The 24873-nt window shown below is 35.0% G+C and overlaps 2 protein-coding genes across 6 annotated transcripts in view; one reads left to right on the forward strand and one right to left on the reverse strand.

The window, feature by feature from the left end:
- LOC117417857 (protein FAM13C-like) overlaps positions 1-2802 on the forward strand; it is a 47979-nt gene extending 45177 nt beyond the window's left edge. For all 4 annotated transcript variants that reach the window (XM_059035854.1, XM_059035853.1, XM_034030247.3 and 1 more), the window contains one exon: positions 866-2802. In XM_059035854.1, the coding sequence (XP_058891837.1) occupies positions 866-989 (124 nt within the window). In that variant the 3' untranslated portion in view covers positions 990-2802. The remainder of the gene's footprint in view (positions 1-865) is intronic.
- Positions 2236-23373, reverse strand: LOC117418393 (phytanoyl-CoA hydroxylase-interacting protein-like). Of its 2 annotated transcripts, none has more exons than XM_034031383.3 (5): positions 23143-23373; positions 7096-7292; positions 5508-5682; positions 4869-4986; positions 2236-3356 (listed from the first exon to the last, which is right to left on the reverse strand). In XM_034031383.3, exons 1-5 carry the CDS (start codon positions 23246-23248, stop codon positions 2822-2824), a joined length of 1131 nt encoding a protein of 376 aa, XP_033887274.3. In that variant the 5' UTR covers positions 23249-23373; the 3' UTR covers positions 2236-2821. The 2 variants fall into 2 exon arrangements, with proteins under 2 accessions (XP_033887274.3, XP_033887275.3); XM_034031384.3 differs by lacking the exon at positions 23143-23373 and adding an exon at positions 11467-11557.
- Between the last annotated feature and the right edge of the window lie 1500 nt (positions 23374-24873).

Genomic DNA, 24873 nt, shown 5'->3' on the forward strand with positions numbered 1-24873 from the left:
ATTTTTTATATTTTGCCACAATTCTGTTTGAAATCCTCTGTATCTTAACTGTAATACAGCTTTAAATCCAGCTAACAAGCCTCCATTCCCGAGTAAGCGGAGTCTCCAATAGAAATGTAGGAATGTGCTGTCAGTCAGTAGTTGGGGCAGGTTTAAAGTATTCAGAAACGAATCAATGATGGATACAAGTCAGGAAGGCGGGACATTGCCCAGCAGCACTGGGAAATGTATTAAATATTATTTTTATAGTAAGTTTTATTTTTTAATGGGAAAAGGGTAAAGTCAACGTGAATTGATTAACCATTTCCACAGTTTTTCCAGTGTTTTATTGGCTATCCACCGATTTTCAGATGTTTTTGTATTGGGTGTTTTATCGGTTTAAACTGAAAATCAGACGCCCTACTAGTAGGACACTAAAGTAATTCTGCCACTGATCTAGAGGTAGGGCGTGTCCCTCTGAAAGGTTACTGTATATGCACAATGGATTCATTCCTCAAAATTAGGCAGTTAATGCAATGATGCCCACTAGAGGGCTCTCAACAACCAATGGTGGCTGTCCTAGAATATATTACTTCATTTGGCACTGAAGCTTCACAGACACCAGTTTGTTTTACGTGGAATATTATAGTGTAATTGGACATATCATTTTTTGAATACTATGCACGTTACATTCCATTTCAATTTAAAAATTCAATTTGTATTAACTAATCCTTTCTCATACCTTGCAATTTACAATTACATTGCGACAGACTCTTCATTATACCAGTATTCCTTTGGGGTAAATGTGGATAGATTTATAGGTTTAAAGCAAAAAGCTGTACCAATTTTCCCTACAGCTTGTATATATTTTTTCTTCCTCTCAAAGGACTGCACAGAAAGAGGACCGAATTCCCATGGCTGAAGAATACTGCGAGTTCAAACAAATTAAAGCAAAACTTAAATTACTGGAAGTCCTCGTCAGCAAAAGGGGAGCTGCACAGACTACGTGAGAAGAATTTCCTGCTTCGTTAATTGAACATTTTTGGAACGGTTGAGATGCATTGACAAATGTTTTATATATAAAGTGATTGTGCCATACAGACACTGCGATGCACTTTAAACACTGGTTGAGAATAAAAAGACAGCAAGAAATTCAACGGTTGCCAAGCAACAGAGATTACACTTAAGTTGTTTCAAACTGATACTCGCAGTACTAATTTATGTAGCTAGTTCTTTGTTGTGCAATTATATAAAAACAAAATGGTAGAAACAGAACTGGTACGTGTTTTTACAATAGTGGTCTTCATTCATATACGTATATATACAGCACTTTATTTTTACTTAAGGGGAAAAACAAAGTATTTTAAGAAATATACAGTTTCCTCGTTACTGTGTCTTTAGCTGTTAACATGTTTTGTAATCTTAATGTCCAGCGATGGAGGGTTTCAGGTGATTTGCATCCTGTTTTGAAACCCTCTCTCCAAAAAAAAGATTAGTGCACAGTGGCAAATGGATATTTGAAAGGCTATCTTCCTGTAATCAGAAACCTCTTTGTGATACTTTGTTCATAAAACCGTCTTCACTGGCAAATTGCTGTATAGCCCCATGGTTAACTTAAAACCCTAAGATTCGGGATATACCTCTTTGTGAAACGCATGGCAAACAGCATAAATGCAGAGCTTCAAATTATTTTCAAAAAGCTTTTTTCAGATTACTAAATGACAATCTTCAATGGTATGCTGAGTTAAATACAGCAATATGCCTACTATAGTGAGTCTACTACTGAAGATAGTTTCATTAAATAATTGTTCTCCGTTTGCAACTCTAATTACAAGCTTTAATTAAAAAAAAAAATAGTCACCATGAAATCATCTGTTAAAATATTGAGAAACCACAGTTGCATCTGTTACTATATTGTTCAGAGTACAGTATATGCACGTCAGTAAATTCAACACTCTAAACTATGGTGCTTTAATGATTGGATATATGCTATGTAGAATGTAGTGCTTTTTTTGGTTTGTTTGTTTTTTACTTAATTACCTAGATTATCATTTAAAATCTGTCTCTCACATTTTTGATAAATTGATTTCAAGCTAGCTTGTCAATGTTAGCTTTGTGGAAGTGATCCCTGCACATTTTGTATATGCTTTGTCATCAGCTTGAGAAAGTATTGATTCCATTAATGGCATACAGTGCTATGATCTTACATCCTTGATATTGTGTACTAAGATTTTTATACAACAGTAAGAAAATAAATATTTTTCTATCACATTTATTATGTTAAACACAGTATATGGATTTGGTTAGCTAGAATAAATAACATGTAACACTGTTGAACAACAAGTTGGAAGTGCTGACATTTCTAGTTTTTTCAATATTAAATTCATGCTGCAAGTACAACGTATCATGCTCTTTTAAATTATCCAGTCATTTTATTTTATCACAAGATAAAATGGATATGCATTTAGAAGCTGTTACCGTTGCTTTTCTACAGCAGTTTCAAATCGGTTTGTGTTACTTTTGGCAAATCAATACATTGCAGTTCTAAAAATAAATTGTGTTAAGCATCACAGCCAGGGGGGAGAAAAAGCATTGTTATTGTTTGACTTGGCAGCGACTTCACGAATACCCCAGAAAAGAACAAGGAACACGAACAAATCTATTTCAGGACAGAAAAATAAACCTTTTTAAGAAAAGAAAAAAAACACTCTGCTGCTTGGTAAAGCTGCATATGCATGCTTCTGAGAGAGTCTGCAGAATGGGAAATGGAACATTTAAGGGGTAAGACAATCTGAGTGTTTTTTTTTTTTTTTTTTTTTTTCACATGAACAGTATGTACAAATTAACGTCCAACACTGATGTTGCAGATCTTGCAGCTCGGGTCTTTCTTTGCATTCACTGTGGACAAGCTCCTTAGCTGGTGACCACTAATCTCAGCCACTGTCCCAAGGGAAAGATCGAGGGGATCAGTGTAGATCACCTCCAAAATGACATCCTGGGCGTGATGAAATACCAGCCTGCCATCCTCCTCGGTGCAGGTCAGAAACTTGTTGTCTGCAATATTTAACTGTGGGAGGCGCTGTTTGCAAAACTCATCACCTGGCGAACCAGAGGGGGCGAGCACAAGGATGACATAGTGGTAGGCTGTGTACATACAGTACAAGTCACCGAAGTAAAGGTTAGTCTTTTGGTTAAAAAGTACTTCAGCCTGGACCTCAAATCGGTATCTTCCGTATGGCGAGTCTTGCGGTGCCTTCCCGGTGTTAAACTCAGTGTTGCAGCTGAAGAAGATGCCTTCCAGTTTGCCACTGATTGGAGAGCCGTGGCTCCCACTGTTATCCTTTACTGAGGGCATCATTTTATTCCCCTGTTGCACTCTGAAACACAAATACATTTCAGTATTCCAGTACAAGTATCATTTTTAAAACATACAGTATTTTAAATGTCTAGTTTTGATCCGTTATATAAACATAAATAAAATACAGGTATATCAAATTCTTGTTTTTAGCCAAATAAAATCTGTGAGTTGTGTATTATTGTTAGGGCGTCTGGTTTTCGGTATTTATTTTTAGTTTTATGTAGATAACCCGAAATCTTTTTTTCTTTTTTGGGGCTTTTGCTTTTTATATACTGTATAAAATGATTGTTTTCGGTTACTTTACAAAACGCTTGGGCGTTTTTCTTGCCTGTCGCCAATATGTATAGTAACTCGACAGTACTTGCACACTTAAGTTGTACCTTCTTTCCTTTGCTGTCTTCCACAACGAAATCCTATGATCACAGGCACATTCTTCAATTTGCAATTTTGTTTTAAGTTCTCACTATCTAACTGTAATATAGCTTTAAATCCCGTGAACAAGCCTCAGTTTCTAATTGTAATCTTGTTTTAAATCTCGCAAGCGAAGTCTCCAATAGAAATGTAGGAATTTGCTGCCACTCAGTAGTTAGGGTGGGTTTAAAGTATTCAGAATGAATCAATAATAGAGCTTGTATCAGGGGTGTTACAGTTTATCAGTTAAAACCTAAAATCAGAAGCCCTAATTATTGTGTATTGAATGCCAAATAAATGTTCCTGCCACTCGAAGGCGGGACAACACAGTGCCAATACATGTATAATTGGTTGATCACTTTATTTTATCTGTGTCACTTCCGATCAATGGTTATTGTATATTTAGACTGTAAAATGTAAGAACAGAGCCATGAGACAATTGCTTTAAACCATTAGATGTATTCTATAAATATTAACTGAATTTTTAGTCCGGCATTATTCATTCAGCATTGTGCGGGCCTTGAAGTACATCTTGCTAACTTTTGATGTCTTGGTATCTAAATAATACTTTAATTCTGTTTTGAAATTTTTATTTTGCTGCCTTTTCACTTTTCCTAAATTTTATACTGAGTAGAGTGCCAGTGAGGATATTGATGTAAATAATACAGTACATAGGGATGCTAGTCTCACTAGATGATATGTCACAGCAGTTTTTGCAGGCCTTTTTTTTGTGACCTGAATGAAGAGATACATCTGCGGATATAGGTTTCAAAAGGATCTGTCATTTAAAATCATGCACTTGATCAGTCTTTACATTTTTATAATCCATTTAATCTGATCAGTGCAAAACCTTTCTCTACATTTTCTAAGGCAATATTAGTGGAGTGATGTCATTCATTTTTTGAATTGCTTTCTAAAAGCCAGATATTCTGTTTTTTGCTCAATTAAGTGAAGTTGTATAAGTGCATTTACAAAATTTTTTAAAAAATGAATTCAATACTCGTTTTGTAAGAAAAGACTAAAATACTGAGAAAGCCTTAATGCATAACATGTCATAGTTTAAAACCACACATTATGGAATAAGTTTGACACTCACTCCAATATAAATACCGGTACTTACCTGGCTTCATCAAAATATTCTTTATGCTGGTTTCGATAAAACAGTGAAAACTTCAACATTCGCCCTGCAATCACTTCAGCTTTCTCTAACAACTGTGTCAGATGCACTGGAGAGTAGTCTGAAAAACAGCATTTTAGTAAAGCTTTTAGAAAAAATACAGCATTTGTCACTGAAGGATTATGAAATAATGTAGGATTAAATAGAATATTGACATTGTGAGCTGCACAGCAAAACATCACCATAGACTAAAGTCTATTAGAAACCTATTGGTATACCTCAGCAGTAGGCTTAAAAAAAACTTAAATTTGGCAAATGTGCTGTTTGGAGCAGTGTTCTGTCACAGTGAAACCTACTTAGCAGGCAGTTAAATATATCTCCATCACAGCAGTGAGAGTATTGCGAGTTATAGTTCACAACTTGATTGTTAGCCGTTTGCCATTCAGGAGACTTATCCGCTTGAACCATTTGATGACTGGTTCAGATGAAATTTGCATGATTGAATTAATGGTTTTATGGTGTTGATTTTTTTATAGCAATTCATATAATTCACTCCTCACAAAAGAAAACATTTTATTTTGCATTGATTTCTATTGAAACAGTGTAAAAATGAGTAATTTAATGTAGATGTTTTAACCTCACCAGCAGTGCAAAACTCAATAATTTCACTCCATTCAGACACAGCGTAATCCCCATCGCTCTGCTTCGAGGCAGTCTGAACAGCGACTGTGTATTCTGTTCGAGGGCTCAGGAACCAGTGGCCCCGCACAGTCATGGGTAGAGGCACTGCTTTGGCCACCAGTTTTGTAGGAACATCCTAGAAATACAGAATCTCCGTCTTAGTTTAAAATCAATACAATATTTAAGCAAGGTGTCCCATTTGTTCTTCTGCTTGAAATTATTTACATTATATCTGTATTATCTGAAAGACCATGTTGTATTAAAGTGTGTTACATGCAGTACATATTTCTGTGTAAATGGACTGTCCCTTACATTAAGTGTTATGCAAACTGCATACCAGGTACTCTGTTATGTAACATATAAACGCCACATCTCCATTTAAATAAATAGACATTATGTATTTAGGGCAAGACGGTAAATTGACCCATATCCAAAACTGCACAAACTGATGATGATTTAACGGTCTCAAACGTAATTATTTTTTCAAAACAATTTAAACACCTTGCGGACTAGTCAGATTGACCCAATACCATTCTTTCTGCTCATGGTGGTCCTGCAACCTACTCAGTGTTATGTGAGGTGCTTCTAACCTTTAGCTCATGTCGTCTTTCGATTCCCAAAGGGTGGCTGCTCGACTAACGTGTAAAAACTAATCCATTGTTCTGGGGATTACCACTCCAGTCATACATCTTCAAAGCCAGGAATGAAATGTGCATTCATCTTGGATTGTTACATACAATTCTAGAAGATGCCACTCCTTTAGAAAGCAGAATTCTTCTCCTTAATATATTTCTAAAAGTGTAGTCTTGTGCTGACAGTTAATATTTTCTCTTTCATTTTTTAGGCTATTGCTGCTGAAATTATATTATATATAGTGTAATATTCCTCGATTGCAGTTTTTTACTGTGATCTTCCTATCCATTCTTCTATTAAAGGAAATATAATTGCCCTCCCTGGTTCAATCTAATTTCTTAAGAGATTTTACTGGCAGCAATATCTATTCAGAGCTGAAAATACTTTTCCTGGCCAACTGTGAGGCAATATAGGAGTGTTGCTTTGTGCACTAAAGCCCTGTAGCTGTCTTTCTTTTAATAATATCTCTCTCTCTCTCTCTCTCTCTCTCTCTCTCTCTCTCTCTCTCTCTCTCTCGATATATATATATATATATATATAGATATATATAGATATATATAGATATCTCTATCTATCTATATATATATATATAAAAAAGGTTGAATCTGCTTTTAAAAAGGGTGTACAATGACTAGAAGTATATGTTGTGGGCAACCATTTATTCTAACCCTAGGATGGCTTTTAAGGATGCAAAGCAGTGGAGGAAACCTCTTACTTTGGGGTATAAATAAACATTTGTGTCAGATGTGACACATGGCAATATAATACAGGCCAGAATTATAAAAAGTTTTATGTTCAAGTTATGTGCAATTAAGTTAACTGTCCACCAAGCAATATACTCATATAATTATGATATAAATCAATGCCACATGTTGAGTACATTTTATATTACATTTTAATACATAATGAAAGATACCTTATGTTTAAACTTGTTTGAATTCTTGTTCTCTTTCTTGTTAAGGTCAATGAAGTAGTGTGTGATCCGCTCCTTGGACTTTGGGTCCATGTCCCAGGAGATTTTAAAGGAGTCGCATGTGATGTTGTTTATCTTGATGTTTTGCGGAACGGGAAGCTCCTCCATCTCAGCAATCCCACTATTTTGAGATTTATGGCCTGTAAAAAACAAACGTTTTTTTGGTTATTATAATGACAAATACAACATTACATTTACGAACGGATGATGCTGTAAATATGGCAACATCTACAGTACTATGGCTGAAACAATTTAATGCATTTCATTATTCTAAATTGAATAAATTAAAGATAGAGAATAATTTTACTAATATAAAACACAAATCACTGGGGAATTTACAAAGCAACAAAAACAAACTCATTGTTTTATATTTTACAGCACCACATGCATTTGACTTCAAAAAAGAACAGAGAATACCAAAGCATTCAAAATTAGGCCACGACCACAGGCCTCCGACACCTGTAACACTGCACCGACTGTATGGGTGGATCTAACTTTAGGCTGTGTTTTTTCACAGAAAAATGCAAAACAGTTTTGACAGGCAAACCCACCAAAAGGCAGTAGAGCAGTGACCAGAAGATGCGAAAAACGTCAAGGGTTTTCTTAGTGTCTTGCTTTTTTTGTTTTAACCTTGGCTTGAGGCAGCAAGACAGTGACTGTTTTATTAGCCTATTTGATTTGGTTCACTTTCTTCCTGGTTCAAATTAAAATAATTCCATTACTCCAGCTTCACAAGACTGGGTATACCACTGCTGAATAGAGTAGAAACCAGAATCTCCACAATAGCATTGTCTTCTCACTAGCTGCCCCATTGCCATCACCAGTGTAGAAAGTGAAGTCACTGTTATTGAATAAAATCATTACAGTACAGCAAGTCAGAAAAGGTGGAATCTCTACACATTTATTATTACACTTTATTAAAACAATGTAAAGCCTGGCAATTTAAAAACAGTAGAGGGTATTGCACCAGAAACAGATTATGAAGATTCCCCTTAAAACAGTTTCTACATATGGCACTGTATGATACTGTAAAATCCAAGACAATGTAATAATAATAAAAAAAAACTAACCCTTGCAATTTGTTTTTTTATACATGGAAAAACCTCAAGCTTGCACTCCAAGGCAAAGCACAAAATAATGTGTGGAAATGATAACGGAATAGTCTCCATAGCAACAAACCACAGGTCTATTGTATCTGCCATTTTAAAAGCACTTTCCAGTTACAGATTTGTATTGTGGCTAATTATAGTATCGTCAGAATATTACCCTGTTCCAGAAGGCAACACATATGGTCTACTGTTTTGTAGGGCAGCATGGTGTGTGTGATACTAATTCTAAACAGGAGGCATCCTGTACTGTATGTCTCTAGAAATTGTAGTTTTAACAAACGGTGCTTGTCCATTTATTAAAATTCTCTATTACAAAAAAGGCTATTTTGGTTAATATTTAGCAGTACTAAAGGTGAAATCTAATCTATACAACATCTAATACTCATTTTTCCAATTTTGTATAGTCACATCTTGAATAATAGATGAACACCACAAAATGTGGGCAAATACTTGCTTTTAAAAATGCAGCATAACAAGGAAACTATCATTTTACAAAACAACATGTTTGTCATTACAAAATGAACAAAACAGAAAAGCAGGTGTTTTTGTTACTTTTTACAATACAAGGTGAAAACACAATAATGTAGGCCTAACTGTTGCGGACAGGACATTTCACAAGTATTTGAACAATTACCTTACATAAGTAAACCAGATGGCAGGAATATGGAATATGTTATTGATACCACCTCTATTTCTGCAGTAAAAGTTTATGCAGCTAGGCTCTGTATATTAATAGGGAAGAAATTGTATTTGAGTGCGTTATGAACAGGACTCGCACAAACCTTAAACAGAACTGTCACTGCAAGTCACACACGAAATAGAAGTCAGAATTATATATTACCAAATGTATCAACACATGCACATGCAAATAGATTCTGGACATGTTTTGCTCATATAAAAAGTAGCACTTTAGATGCAAGATATCTGCCAACGTGAGGTTTCTGGTCTATAATCTAAAAGTAGGCTATACTTAGACATCTTGGAGCAATTCATCCATAACAAGATGTATGATTCTTCACCCTACACAAATGCAATTTGTAAAGAAAGACTGACACTACTACACTGCATGAGTAATATTTTTAAAAAGAAAAACAAACAAAATAAAAAATATGAGAGCAGGATTCGATTGTTGTGTTCTCAGGGATCAGGGGTAAGTTACCTATCCACTGTGCCAATGACATCTGTCAGAAATCAAGACAGTGTATCATTTTCTTGCACAAGCACATACTGTATGCATGACATACAGTGCATTGCCCATTGAGTTTCTAATATAAAAACAGTTTTCAGCACAGAAGTGCAATTTGATAAAGGCATGCAGTACAAATTAAATCTTTGAAAGACATTGTTTTTGCTGATGCCAGTGCAAGCTTAGCCTCGCTGCCTTTCTCATTTCAGGCATACCTCACTGGATCTACTGCACTATACTGCGTCCAAGGTCAGATCGATTTCTCAGATATCCACATGCCTATGACATAAATCTAGCAGTCATCCATTTTAATGTCCATTTATTTCTTTCATTCATTTTATCTTTTAAAAAAACAATAACTCATCATATATTAGTTGAAGTGCAGAGTTTGGTTTGCCAGGTTAAACTACTGCATACCTACACCAAGTGGAAAGCTTTCAGATTCCAGTAATTGCTCAGGCAATGCTGTACTGTATCTCAAGAACAACAATGAAATGCCTTGCATAATACTCCTTAATGCCAGCACTAATGCCACGCAGCCTGAGGATAAGCTTTATGGCTCACTGGTGTTTAGAAGCAACAGCAATACAGAACACACTGAATACCTATACTTTTTTTCATCATCCATAACTTAATCAAAAAATCTGGAGTACAGTATACCAATAAGAAATTGACATGTCATAGCTCTAAAGGAGGCATTACAGTACATAACACAAACGTGTTTAGCTGCATAAAGACATCTAAACTAAAGAATGCTTGTCGTAGACATTAGGCATAGCCTACAATCCTTTTTGTCAATTTGAAAATATTATACTATATTGTGAATCATCAATTAAAAGGAGGTACAAATCACAGATTGTCACATTTAGTTTTGCCCGCATGGGTTTGTTATTTTAAATTGCTTAGTGGCAATGACGTTCAATATTCACAATAGTTGCACATGACAACATGGAAGTCTATCATTTTTAATCAAAATCCCTGATCTGAAAGACATTAACAGGACTGAATCTAGATTTGCTTTGTAAATAAACAAACACCCTCAGGTCACTTTAATTTCTGGAACCCCAGTAAACTTAATCCATTGGACAAAATTAAGGTTTTCTAAGACTGATTGACAGTTACAATTCTAATGTTATTTTTCTACATTAGTGTTCCGTAAAAACAGAATGTGGTACACTGGCAGGACACAGCACATGCATTCATAAATTACAGGATCCTGAAGAACTGAGGCCACCTCAAGCAGCCGATGAATACTGCACAAATCCTTGCAGTGCACATGCAACAAAATGTCTTTGTTCAAAAGAAAAGAGCAGTTTAGTACTTTATACAATACTGGATACTTTTAAATACAAGATCATTCAAAAAGCAATAAAAGGAAATAATACCGTCATCACCAATTAGAAAGCTACATTTCCTGCCCCAACTAAACATACAACATATAAAAAGAACAGACTCAAATATACACTGTCAAAACATTAACTTTAAAAGTGTCTATTTTCTTCTACTGTGAATTATTTCAAAGCTGCAGTAGCTAATTCTGCAGAAATACTACTAGGATGAAAATCAATTGTAAGAAAATGTCACAGGGTCATTTTTAAATACGTTGACAAAGTTAGAAAACAGCTCATGCGACTTTTGCATGTCCTTTTCCTAGCCCAGTTAACAGATAAAATTGTCTGACCATTTGTCTCAGCACACTTGAGTGCTTATATATTCCCCATTACTGTAGCTTTGCCTTTTTGCTGAACAGGAGCCTTAATCATGTGAGATAAACACATGTGAACTGCTAAACTCCAGGCAGCATGTCCCATTACTAACTAATTCAACAACCTGCTACAGTACCATTGCAATTTATTTATCATGTACCTTTGTCTTAAACAAGCAACACAGCATTGACTGCAGTGAGATGACACACCAAAGCCTGAGGATAAAAAAATTGGATTTAAAAAGCAGGAATGCCAATTTGGTGAAAATCTGCTTTTCAGAAATTGACTGATCTAGCAGAGGAGAGAAGCCAACCTTATTTGAAGCATAGCGAGACCCAAGCAGTGGTCCATGCAGAAGAGAGGTATTCCCGGTTGCTTCTGTATTTATAACCCGCACCGCCCTCGCCTAACAGTATACAGTACTGTAGCATTGTTCTCTGGCTGCATACTTTCAAATTCTAACACATGCTTAGCTTTTGTTTGACAACCCCAGTAGAAGTTCACATGCACAGCTGTGCTTATCTCATCAGCCAAAGCTGTAAACAGTCAGTATTGTTAAAAACACAGTTTTAAAAGAAAAATGCATGTTACCCACTGCAATGTTAATTTACTATACACCTCGTTACTTGTTCTTTCTTAAACAAGATGTGTTTACATTTCCAGAGAACTGCAATCTTATAAACCATTAGCAATTACTTTTAACTGCAACATGAAAGGAAACAGAATGTTAATTTATTTTAAAAACATTTTAAGATCTTCAAAAAAGATGCTTTTTATAGTGTGGGAATCTAACTTTCATCTTTAAGGCCACACCCATTGATTGATCAGAGTCCATTCCTTTCTGTTTCAGTAACATACCAAGGAGTAGGCCCTACTTAATTGTAAGTCAATTTTCTTACAATCAAAAGAAATACAAATATAATAATAATAATAATAATAATAATAATAATAATAATAATAATAATGTATTGAATGTATAAAGCGCCTTTCAAGAGATCTTAAGGCACTGTGCAACAGTAACAATACAACAAACCCTGCAAAAGAAATAAAATCAACACCAATACAATAAGAAATTAAAAAAAAAAAAAAAAGCTTTAGTATAAAAGTACGTCTTCAGACAAGATCTAAACACATCAAAAGAAGGGGGCCTCCCTTACAATGAGCATAACAGTCTCTTCAAAACACAAAACAATGATGTCATCTTTAAAAAATCCTAATGCAAAGGCAAAATCCTTACAATACCATGCAACACAAGGACATCTGTAGAATGAAACACTGAGCAACACAGAAGAGCACATTCAGAGACTCAACAAGGATCCTATTTAAAAAATTCCAGAATGCTAAACATCTACCCTAAAAAATGCATAACATCAAGATCTTTTAAAGATCTTAATATTATGCAAGAGAGAATTATCTTTGGTACAATATTAAAGCGCAGTTCTTACCAGCACAATCAAAACTGCAGTGACAGCCAACATCTCTAAAAAGGTCTAGTGTACTGTGTTTCAGATGAATCTATTATATAACATCCAGCCAGCATAATAGAACTGTTTAATTCTCTGAACTATATGCCAGACAACACAGCCAGACAAATCCAGCCTTGAATGAAATCCTGCAGCATTGGAAAGGCTAACCAACACTTAATAATTAAAGAAATGTAAGGGCTCACTAGGACATTTGCTACATGCAGTGCTTTCTGTACAATTACACTTTGAAACAGAACATTCGACAGTACAGAAACAAACTGAGTTTCTTTGTACTTGAATAAACATTTTACAGACGAAACACACACACAAATAAAACTACAGGAGATGCACATGCTAACTGACACTTCACCAGGTAAAAAGAAATAAGTTGGCACTGCAGATGGACTACCAAATTTTTTATTATTATTTTTTTTTTATATACTTGGCTTGGACGACCTCCATTAAAAATCTGGTCATGTTTTCACTTGTCTGTAAATCAAATCTCTAATGGTACCACCTCAGCTGTAAGGCTCCTGCCACCTCCCACAGCAGCAGCGCTGCTGCAAGCTGTATTGTGCTAGCATGAATATCCTGCAGCCTGCAAGCTCCATCCATCAATCAAGCTCTGAAGACAGAACAATGAACTATTCACCAGCAAGCATTTTACCTTGACACAGACCTAACTATTCTGTGCAATGTTAAATAGAGTGTGGTATTAGGAACCCTGTCTTTCTAACAAAATAACTACTGCAGTACTTGTTTATTTCGATTTTTGCTTCAGTCCTACAAACCCCCCCCATTTTATTTTGCATTGCTGATGATGGAAAGGTATTGTTTTAATACTCAGATAAATGTTATATATAAATCCAACATTAAGTCTCATATTCCTAGTGTTGTACAGAGCAAAAACTCAACTTCGAACTAAAATTTCCTGCACAGAATCACTATTAGTTGTGCTTGACAGGTTTCCTAGTGGTCCTGCTTCAATACAAACTAATACACTGGGCTTCCTGTGCTCTGGCATTTGCAACTATATCCCTGTTGTCACAGCAATCAAATCAGATCACCGTACTTACAAATTGTGAGCTGGGTCACTGCTTGCTATAATATCACAATGTCTGCAGTTTATGTGTCATAATTCATTTCTGTATGAACCCGCCCTGCCCTTTCCCCAAGAGCTAGAACTATTGGTCTAACACTCTATCCATATGCAATGTATGTGGTACTGTATTTTAAAATGTTGGATTTAGAGGAGAGAAAAGGGGCCAGTTGCACCAAACTTTGACAAATGTGTCACATCAGCCCTTGATTGAATGAGGCAAAACCACAACCAAATCCAAGTGTTCCCTCTAGTCAGACTGAATATAATTTGCAAGGCAAATGTGGAGATGGACAGATGTTTTGTTTGAAGGTTGCACTTTGGCTAAAGCAGACAAAACCCTTTGGAAATCTGGACTTTGCATACTGTTCATAAGCCCCACAAACCACAGAATTTCAACAATGCCAATATTATTTTTGATTCCATAAATAAAACATATTAACTGGCTGATTCATCACTGTTTGTGTTTTTTACTACAACAATTTGAACTTTGAGAACATAACTTTTTTTTAACAGTTTGGTTATGGCATTATTGCATAATATTCCTTACAATTTTTTTGCAATAAGGATTTAAGGTAATTTATATAAAAGTAATGACATCTTATATAATACACAATTTTCCTTGCAATGCAAATAACGTATTGGTTGACTAAACTATACAATACAATCTTTACTCTGATATTGGAAGGATCATCCTTACTGCTTCACTGAACTCTATGATGCCTGAAGCACTATTTATCTTAAGTTGACCTACACCCACTAAAAAAAATAGCACAGCTGTGCTTGTTGCGATTTAATTATTATCCCATTGGCTGGAGGGCCAACGAAAGGGCTTAGGAACACCAACAAAACGGTGCCAGTAAGTGAACGAACTCTCGTTCCTCCTTGCTGGGGGCAATATGAATATGTCAGAAAGCATATTGAAGTACAGTGAAATGTACACTTGCACATCAAGTCAGATCAAGAAATGCATACATCTTTAAATACACAATCTGGAATGACAAGCACATTGGACAAAACATGTCCATCCCCAGAATATTGAGGAATGTAGTAATCAAGACCACCTGCTTTAATTAATAGTCTAACATTACAGAGAAAGCGATTACATTTTCAAATGCGTCTTGTGCTACCGTAATCCCAAATGTAAAATCCCATCACATTATTAAAAGATGATATGTCAGCTGAGTTCAGAGCAATTTATGAAAATAAAATCCCAGCAGGGAAAACCAAAACATAGTTCTTCACCAAGAATTTGGTTTAGTGTCTTTAAGAGTGCAAAACAAGCTTGTGTGATCAACATTTTGCAGTTATTTTCTAGGCACACCCAAAAATTGAAAACTGCATATTACAACTGTGTGACACCTTCCTACAAATTTACAGTAGTTTCCTAAAAAATGATCGTTGTTTTTAAATGCAATACGGAACACTAATTTTGGTTAGATTGTAAAAAGAATATAGAAAGCTACAGTGGAGTCCAAATAACAACATCAGTCTGACGTGATGTCACAGTTTTTGTGTCTAGATAAACAAATATGTATTTACATTGGACAAGCATTAGATAACTACAGCTGGGACAAATATTTGAATGTTCTAACAAACAGAAATCAGCTTTAAATTATTTTAACAGCAGACATTATTTAAGCCCAGTTAAACCAAATTCACAATTTAAAATACTCACTGATATGGTCTAGCGTGTGGATGAATGTCAATTCAGAATTACTTTGTTGCAGGTGTAAAATAAACTAAATAAACAAATAATTATTATTCTGTAGTCTGCTAAATAAACAAATTATTATTATTCTGTAGCCAACTTAATAACATTGCAGTGCTGACATTAATGACAAGATTCAGTAATAATAATAATAATAATAATAATAATAATAATAATAATAATAATAATAATAATAATAATAATAATAATAATAATATGCAGACTCTTTAATATTTATAACACTATTATAGCAATGTGACATATAAAACAAAAGAAAACAACACCTAACACTGTGTCTGTGTTTCTGCATTGTCCATTAAAAAAAAAATCCGCGTGAATGAGTTTACCACTGGTCTTTTCAGCAGGAGGCTTCAGTCTTATTATTATACTGTACTTTCTGGAGAATCATGTTGTGATAACCAACAGAGAAGCAACCTGCATCTTTCAGACTGTAACAAAAACTCAAATAACAAAACACAGAACCTCCTCCTTTCCAAAGTCAGACAAAAGATGCAAAACATTAAATTAACTGATCCGAATATTAACATTAGTTAGAACAAACCCCACACACAATTATATTGCTACACTGGATATTAAATGCTTCACATCAAATATGTATTTAGAACAATTTGTTTTTGTTGGTAATTAATTGGAAGAAACAATTACATAATCTGATGTTCATTATGGAAACATATTCAGCAAGTGGCAAAGCAATATTCAAGTGAATCATAGAGCTGCAAATTATGAATGTTCCTGAACTTTTTAAGTGGTACTGTACTTTAACAAACCGTTGTCATACGACCCCTATTATAAATTGTGTAGGCAAATAATTATACAATTCCAGGTAATCCTTAACAATAATAACAAAATCCATTAATTGATATGATTTTTTCTAACTATTTGTCAAAAAGGCCACCCCTTGACATATATATATATATATATATATATATATATATATATATATATATATAATATACTGGTATATATATATATATATATATATATATATATATATATATATATATATATATATATTTTATATATATATATATATATATATAGAAGCTATATATCCCTGGGCAATATTCTGATTCAAGTACTTCTCTAGATTTAGAGTTATTTTTACTTCTGAAATGCATCCACTGTAATACAATGCAATATTATACAATTATTTCAGCTATTTAAACATAAAATATTTAAAACATGAAACAGCACTAATCTTGCCCTAATCATGCATATTTAAACCCTCAAAAGGCGTCTTACGAGAAGGCATTCTATTATCGAGAATCTTTAAATAACCCTGCCACTACAGTGAAGCAATTCCCCTTTATAAGTGCGTTAGTCACCCCAGCCCCAGTGATGAATGACTAAACAACCCACACTGGAATTTATTTGATCTAATTCAAATCACTGCCTCCGCTCAGGTGTGGGGTCATCAGATCACACAGCACTACTTACCAAACGCTAGAAGTAGCAATAGCATTCTGAACTATTATACACACACACACACACTGAACTATTATACACACAGCCTTATTAACAGAACAACAGATCAAATCAGCTTGCACTGAGAAGTCAGAACTCCCCCGCTTTTTCATTTACCATTAAACCAGCAACTTGCATCAAATATTTTAAAACAAAAAAAGAAAATCAAATGAAATACATTTGTGAAGGAGTTTCTTTTTTTTCTGTTTTGTCAACAGAAGTACATTTATTAACCTTTTGAACCCTATCTCTGTCCTTACAACCTCCACTCCAAGCCAGTTATGTTTTTGCCAATGCCTTTGTCAAGGAAGGAATATCGACTCGAAGGGCTTTTGCCTACCACAGAAAACATGACAATGTGCACTAGCAATGCATTTCTCTCATGTGTAGATCTATTATCAGTTTTGGGGAATGCTTTTTGTACACCAATCATTATGTGAGGTGTATCAAGCGTCACAAGATTTTTCTAGGAAAAATGCTTCCAGAAAACAGTCTCTGTCTGTTTCAGTACTGAGTCAATCTACATTTTGGTGGTTGTAATAGAAGGATTAAAATATTATTTTCTATACTGGCACCTGGTTTCCCATATTAACTGTCTCATTTTCCTGTAATATTCCAAATTTGTAATTCCAATATTCCAATTCAAAATCCCCAATGATTCCAAATATATGTTACTGTTCAAAAAAGCACCGGTCCTCACCTGCATGTCTAAAGGGAAGCTGTGACCATTGTTTTAAAATTTTCCAAAAGGCAAAACCGTCACAATGCCTGTTAATGAGCAAGAAAGAGTTGCTTACATGCACACATATACAAACCAGTTGCTCGTTACTAGTTTGGTTACATTCTGGTTTTAACAGTCTGGTTTTCTTTTAAAACGGCTTGCAATTCTTTAATATTAACACATCACAGTACAAGATATAAATCCACTAGTGTTCCAAAAATATCTGAAACAGTAGACATGTTTAACCCCACACGCCCAAAGGAAAAGAATCACGTCATAGACAATACTAACCCAGTGGGCTACAGAGCTCTGAGAAGCATGGCTTTGTTTGATTAGACAGGCGTGAGAAACACATGCTGTGTGTAAAATGATGCTGTCAGAATTAGCATCCCAAAAGCAATATGCTGGAGGATTGCAGGCAAATTCTAATTAGGAGTTGCAAATACGGTAAAATGCAATGTTTTAATATGATCCACCTTTAGTGGCGTACTGAATGTACTGAGTATTATACTACAATTACAAGAAATAAATGACACCCTATTCTTTCTGACACAAGGCCAGCACCATTATTTATGACATCATTCTTCAAAATACAGGTACTCAAAAGTATGCAACCTAGATCTAACACTACTTTTTTTCGAATTTCTGCAAACTACCAAAAGATTTCAAAAGCAGAATAAAGCCTTGTTAGAACATGTTGTGAGTTACTAACTAATCTGAATGTTTTCAGGTGGTGTGAGGTAAATAGGCTCCCCCATTGAAGTAGTGTATTCCCATTTCAGTGCCGGTTTTTCCAGCCAGCTGCAGATTAATTCAGTTGCAGCCGGATGGGATTTTAAATGCTGCGTTATGTAAGCTAGATAAAAAAGAAAGAAGTCTAATGCTTTAATACAAAGAAGGTTACAATTTCTGTTTTGAATTCGTACAACTTAAAGCCAAGCTGGGCATACATGATTTATTCAATGTTTTTAAATTGTGTGACAAGGTAAATGAATAAAAATAAAATCACCTGCCAAAACACAGGCAATAGGGTGTGGGTCCACCATGTGCAGTCAGCGGAGATGGATTCAACATGACGAGTGTTTAAATTCATTATACAGAAGTGCGTGCCACATATCACAGATATTTCTATTGGTTTGCATAACCCCTGCAAGTATTGGTATACAGATAAAACATTTTTCAAAATCCTTATTTGCTTAAGTTTATTACATAATTTATTACCTGTGAAACTAGTTTTTTTTTTTTTGAGAAGCTAATGTAAAATGTATTTAGGATGTGTAGCCTACTCAAGAACAGAGATAACTTGATAGCAGAATGATAGCTTTGTTGAGTACCAGCTTTTCTCTAAAGAATCAAGAGCTCAATAAAAAGATTAAAAAAAAGTTATGATGTATTTTGAGACTGAAACTTTCATTTATCTACCTGACTGGAATAGTTCAATTTATAACAAAATGTACTAGACCTCTCAGCAGTATAGACTTAATCACTAAGTATTTATAAAAGACTTGTCCATTTTGTATAAGAAATAAATAAAAACAAAATGTTGAAACTATTGTCTATTTCAACTCTAGTTTGTATTAATGATAGTCTCCCACAATAATTCCTTGCTGTATGTTTATTATATTCTTCTACAATTTTTCGTTCTGTGCACTATGCTTCATCAGAAACCAGAATATGTTGGCTTTCCAGTTTGTTTACATCCCTAACACAATCTTCCACCATGTCACGCTGAACTAAACAGGCATCCTCTTTGTACCTACAGCAGCTGGAGGTTATGGATGACATCTTAACTATGTGTAAAACCTAATTTTCAAACTGTGGGACACTAAAGCTTTAAATGTTAGAACCCATTGGCAAAAAAAAGTTAGTATGGGTTAGGTTAATTTCTAAGTTGTTGGTTTGTGTTAAGTCGTTTGTGTTAAGTCGTCCTTGTATTCATTCGTTGTGCTTCCCTGCAGCAGTCATGGCAGATGGCAATCTCTACCCCGGCCACAACCCCAGCCACAGCTGGACTCAGAGACCTATACAGCATTCATCACGCAAGGGTTGTCAGCCAAGAACATAACAGAAGAGAAAGTCACCAATTACAATGAGGAAGAGAAAGTGAGGGCTTATGAACAGCTCTTGGTACCATGAACTGTTTGCTGTTTATTAAACACTGACTGCTTGCACCCAATTTATTACTGAAGCACAGCTGTTCCCCCTTTATTAGATAAGTTCTATAAACTGTAAAAGATAATAATAATCTTTGTAAAAAGAAACTAAACTAAAACAAACAAATGAGATTCACAAATGGAATGAAATACTTCAGACAGATGGAAAATGTTATTCAAATTCAGTATGCAAATCCAGATCAAGGGTCAGTCACTTGTTTAACAAATGAACTTTTTTTTTTTTTGTACTGAAAATAAAGTGCTTGACTAGAATGGAGTCTAAGGGCATTTTCACATTAGAAAGACATGTCTGCCGGCACGGGGTAGTACAAAGGGTGTGTACCACAGTCAGTGAAATCTCCAAGGATTTAACTGTGACCAGACCCACAAATATTGTTCACACGATTAGCAAGAGCAGAAAATGAGCACCAGTGTTACTAGAAACTGTATCCCAAAAACCACCACCATTAGAGGCAATGATTCGTACATTTTAGAGGTCCCAGCAGAAGAGTATTGAGAGCACAAGAGACTGCTGTATCGCAGGCTTTTTTTTTTTTTTTTTAATGGAAATGTTGGAACAGATGCAAAGGCAGAACACTGAAGCAGTTCTGCAGAGCCACCGCCCACACATGGTACCCGACCTTCAGCTCCATTCTTGGCTCTTCAGCACCATCAATCTGCACCAAAATGCATAAAACAGTAAAACACACCATCGAGCAAGCGATACAAAACTTGAGCGTTGTGCATTGAGTACCTACAGTACGTCTCTTGAAATACGAATATGACACACAATGACTGATGCTCTGCTACTGTAGATATTGTTCACAGTATTAGACTCATAAAAAAGCAACAATCAAAGCATGCATCCACAGTAATTGCAAATGGTAATACATGGTTACATATTATGCTAGATTGCTAGATTTATTCTAACATGAGAATATTGCACATTATGCAGAATAGATTTTGGGGGAGGTTAGGGAGCTCAGAACTTGTTTGGTGAGATCCTGTGCTGGGCGCAGTGCAGCAGATTCATGCTTTGCGTGTGTGGAATTGGGTAGATGCTGCAATTAGGATTTTTTTCAGGGACCTTTACTCAGGGACCATTGGTTTAGATGAATAGGGATTCTTGGAAGACAGTTCAGCAATAGGGGTAGTGAGCAAAAGCATCTTAAGTTAGATAGCTTTAGGCTGACCAGTTTGTCTGAGATCAGTGTGAATATCAAGCCTTATATATAGATATATAATATCAAGCCTTATATATATATATATATATATATAATATCAAGCCATATATATAAATATAAACAGGAATAGTAGCTATATTTACACTTTTGCCTATGCTAAAAAATATATATGTCTATTTTAAGATCTGAAAGAGTTGGGATTTCACAATGGGTAGGGATGCTGAAGCACTGGTTAGAAAATTGCCCCACCCCTTTCTGATTGTAACCATGTATGTGTTAATTGATTAGACCAGGCAAAAACCTGAACCTGTTGCAGTCCCTGACTGTACTGCAGTGGTCATGTGCTTTTTGCAAAAAGCTGTGATAGCTGAGACTTGCAAAAAAAAAAAAAAAAAAGAAACCAAGTGTAGTTCTAATTATAAGTCATACATACATATATAACAAACCTATAATTGGGGGGAATCCAAGCTCATGCCATATTCTGAAATATAGTACCAATACAAGGACCAGATACAATCTGTAAATCTGTCCCTCCATTCAATACTGCTATACCACAGTAATATATTTTGTATTGATCTATTTTTGTGTATTTTATAAATCTTATTATTGATTACTTTATGAAGTGCAATTGATCATGGTGCTAGTTCTGCCTTGCCAGGATGGGACCCTACTGAAATAAGACAAATATATTTGTAGTCCCAAGGGTACGTTCCTTGATAAATTAAACGATAAATGCAAATGAAAGAGAAGGAGATTGTTTAAGTAATCGGCTTTGTTCTTTTTGCCCCAATAAAATAAATACCTTATTATGGAGAACTGTGTTGGGTGTGGAGCCTGCCTGCACGTTTTCCATTCATGGGTGCAGCCATCTTTAGTATGGGCCTTTATATTAAATAAAATGTACCCTTCTCAGGCGCTTGAAATAGCCAATAACCAATATACAATGTTAGTTCATTTTCGTTTCTATTTATTCGCGTTACATTTTTTTACGAAAATATACATATTTATATTTGAAAATCCAGGTGTGGTGTCGAGCACTGTAAAAACTACCATATTGATGAATAAACGTGCATATCGTCTAATTGCTTTTTTTGTAAGTGGAGAGCCTTCAAAACAATGCAACCACCCTTGCATCACCTATTATAAATTACACAACAAAGTTAATGTAAAAAAAAAAAAGCACACAAACAACGCAGAATTCCTTTGTTATTTTAGGATTTAAAAGTTCTCTTTTGTATCACACTTCACACGACAAACTAGTCTCATCGCTGAATCAGCAATTAAGTATGCCACGACATAACTGTTTAATGATATGCTTATTTATCACAATATCGTTCCAGCAGAATCCCCCCCACCAAAAAAAAAAAAAATTACAATCATTGTCAGGCATTCTCGAACATTCCTTTTTAGACCTCTGTAACCTCACCTGCATACACAAGAACTATCAAATAATTATAAAATGTGCTCTGAAACAGCTCTTCATAAAACCAGTTTTATCACAGAATAAATGTTGAGGGTTTAAAAAAAGGAAAAAAAAAGAATGCCCATAATTATGTCTGGGTATGTGTCCATGGTGCTGAAACACACAGCCTTTGTGTATACAAAATGAGTGGCTGATTTTGTATTTAAAATATCGTTAATATAAAGAAAGCCAATACGTTTTGCTCCACGTATTATAATATAAACAGACAACAGCAAGTTACTGTTATTTAGTATGTCAGTGGCATTGATATACAATGCACAATTTGCACAAAAAATACCAAAAGCACCCAAGTAAAAACTGAGATTAATGTAATGAGGAAAAAATAAAATAAAAAAGTATTACCCCGGCACAATACAATCGACGTACAAACAAAACGGACCCACACTGCCCTATCAACCGCACATTATGGAACTGTCGAGTATTAATTGATTGCACTGAAGCCATTACATGATTTGTATATATATTATATATATATATATATATATATATATATATATATATATATAATTGCTACACTTTATATATTTTTAAAACAATTGCATCAAGGGGAAAAAAAGAGTAGACACGTCATATTTTTATTCTTGTTTTCCAATCGTCGTCTGTGCATTAAAATAAAGATTAATATGCACGGAATTCAAATGTAAAGCCGTAATTTAGAGCCCTGTTCTATGCTGAGGTCGACCTTACCTTCTCTGTCACAAAGCTGAATCGCCTCCAAGCTGAGATTCTTGATCATGTTCTCACAAGGACTCGTCGGGCTGCTTATGCTGTGTCCCAGACGTGGAACCTCCATTTTCTTTAGGAATAGGTTTGTCGCTTTCTTCCGGTCTATGTCAGTGTGCTGCACTGAAAGGTTAGCCTTCACCTTGAATACAGAGTCCACTATGCGCTTTTTTCGGGTTCTCTTTCACTGGTTTGGTTGAAGCAGCGTCAGCGTCTCGTCACGAACAACACGCTGCTGATTTGTCACTGCAACATGAGAGACAGAAACAGCAAAAAAGAATAATCTGTGTCTCTTGATTTGGAAGTACTGTAGTTTACTAGCATTTCTAGTCTCTGATTTTGTTACTTAAATACCGTTATTTATTATTCTTATTTATACCATTACAACTTTACCCTGCAAGTATTTATACTGCACTTTACATGCAGGGGGATTATTAACATCTAATGAACAGTGTTTTTTTTGTTTGTTTGTTTTATGTAATGAGAGTATCCCGCTTTCTATTTAAATCTTAATTAAAACTCGCAGTTTTTTTTTTCCCTCCATCACTGGACTTATGTCAAAGTTATTTTCAGTTGTCGTATTCATTTCCGGTATACATTTGTGAAAAAAAAAAAAAAATGACATACACCGCCTTGTTTTGCATTTACATTGCTAACACATTTAGGTGAAAACAATGCAGAAAATTAACCCCCACTTCATGTGACCAGTCTTATTTTGCAGTCATCAGCGCGTGTTCATATAGGCCTTGATGTGATAGAAATTGTTTTCTTCTCGTTTTAATTCCGGTTAATTTCATGTTTTACATATTTGATTTATTGTTTATTGGTTTCTTGTTTATTCACTTTGAATGAAAAATGTGGCCAATCCCCAGAAGAAAAAAAAAACACCTTTGACACTGTTCTTTTTGAAACATCAGTATTCTGTGCAGAATTACCTGCCAAATCACTCCTAATTTGCATTTCTGCTGTCTTGACCATCCTTACTGAAACTGACCTGCACCAGGGATATGCAGCTTTTACATATTTATAGAATACAATTTACATACATATCCATGTCTTGTTAAGTACATACAGCCCATGTTTCAGTCTCATTTCTAATTATTTTTTGTCCAGTAGCTTTTTCTGCTTTTACTTTAACTGTTTCCTTTTCTTTTGAATTAATTTATTTATGTAGACATTTATATCCTCCTCTGGGTATCAATCAAACAGCACTGTAAGAATGCAACAGCTGTCAGAATCTGTTTTGTAATAGTGCAAGGGGAGTCTCAGCCTGCTGCACAACGGATACTGAGAGAAAAAAAAATGCTAATTGTGTTAAAATGATGCAGTCGGAAACACCTCTCACCCTAACAAACACTGGCAGCTTCACAATTCACTAACCTTTCACTTATCAAGGCCCAGGTTCAAATCTGTGTTAGAATGACATTAGTATGGCGGTCTCATGTTAGCTCTGAGAAAACACAGACAAACACAGACAGTCTCCACATCCCATAGAAGGTGTTTTCTCCTTGGCAGGCTTGAGGCAAGGTTGCTTAAATAATGTATTATTATTGTAAATGTTATCTGTGTAATATATATATATGTGTGTGTGTGTGTGTGTGTGTGTGTGTATCTAGTTATTCTCTAGTATAGCTAAGGTATAACATGTATTCCACTAGAATTCAAAGGAAATAGCAGACATTATTTCAAAAACAT

This window comes from Acipenser ruthenus, chromosome 13, assembly GCF_902713425.1.
Source record: "Acipenser ruthenus chromosome 13, fAciRut3.2 maternal haplotype, whole genome shotgun sequence".
NCBI classification, from domain to species: domain Eukaryota; kingdom Metazoa; phylum Chordata; class Actinopteri; order Acipenseriformes; family Acipenseridae; genus Acipenser; species Acipenser ruthenus.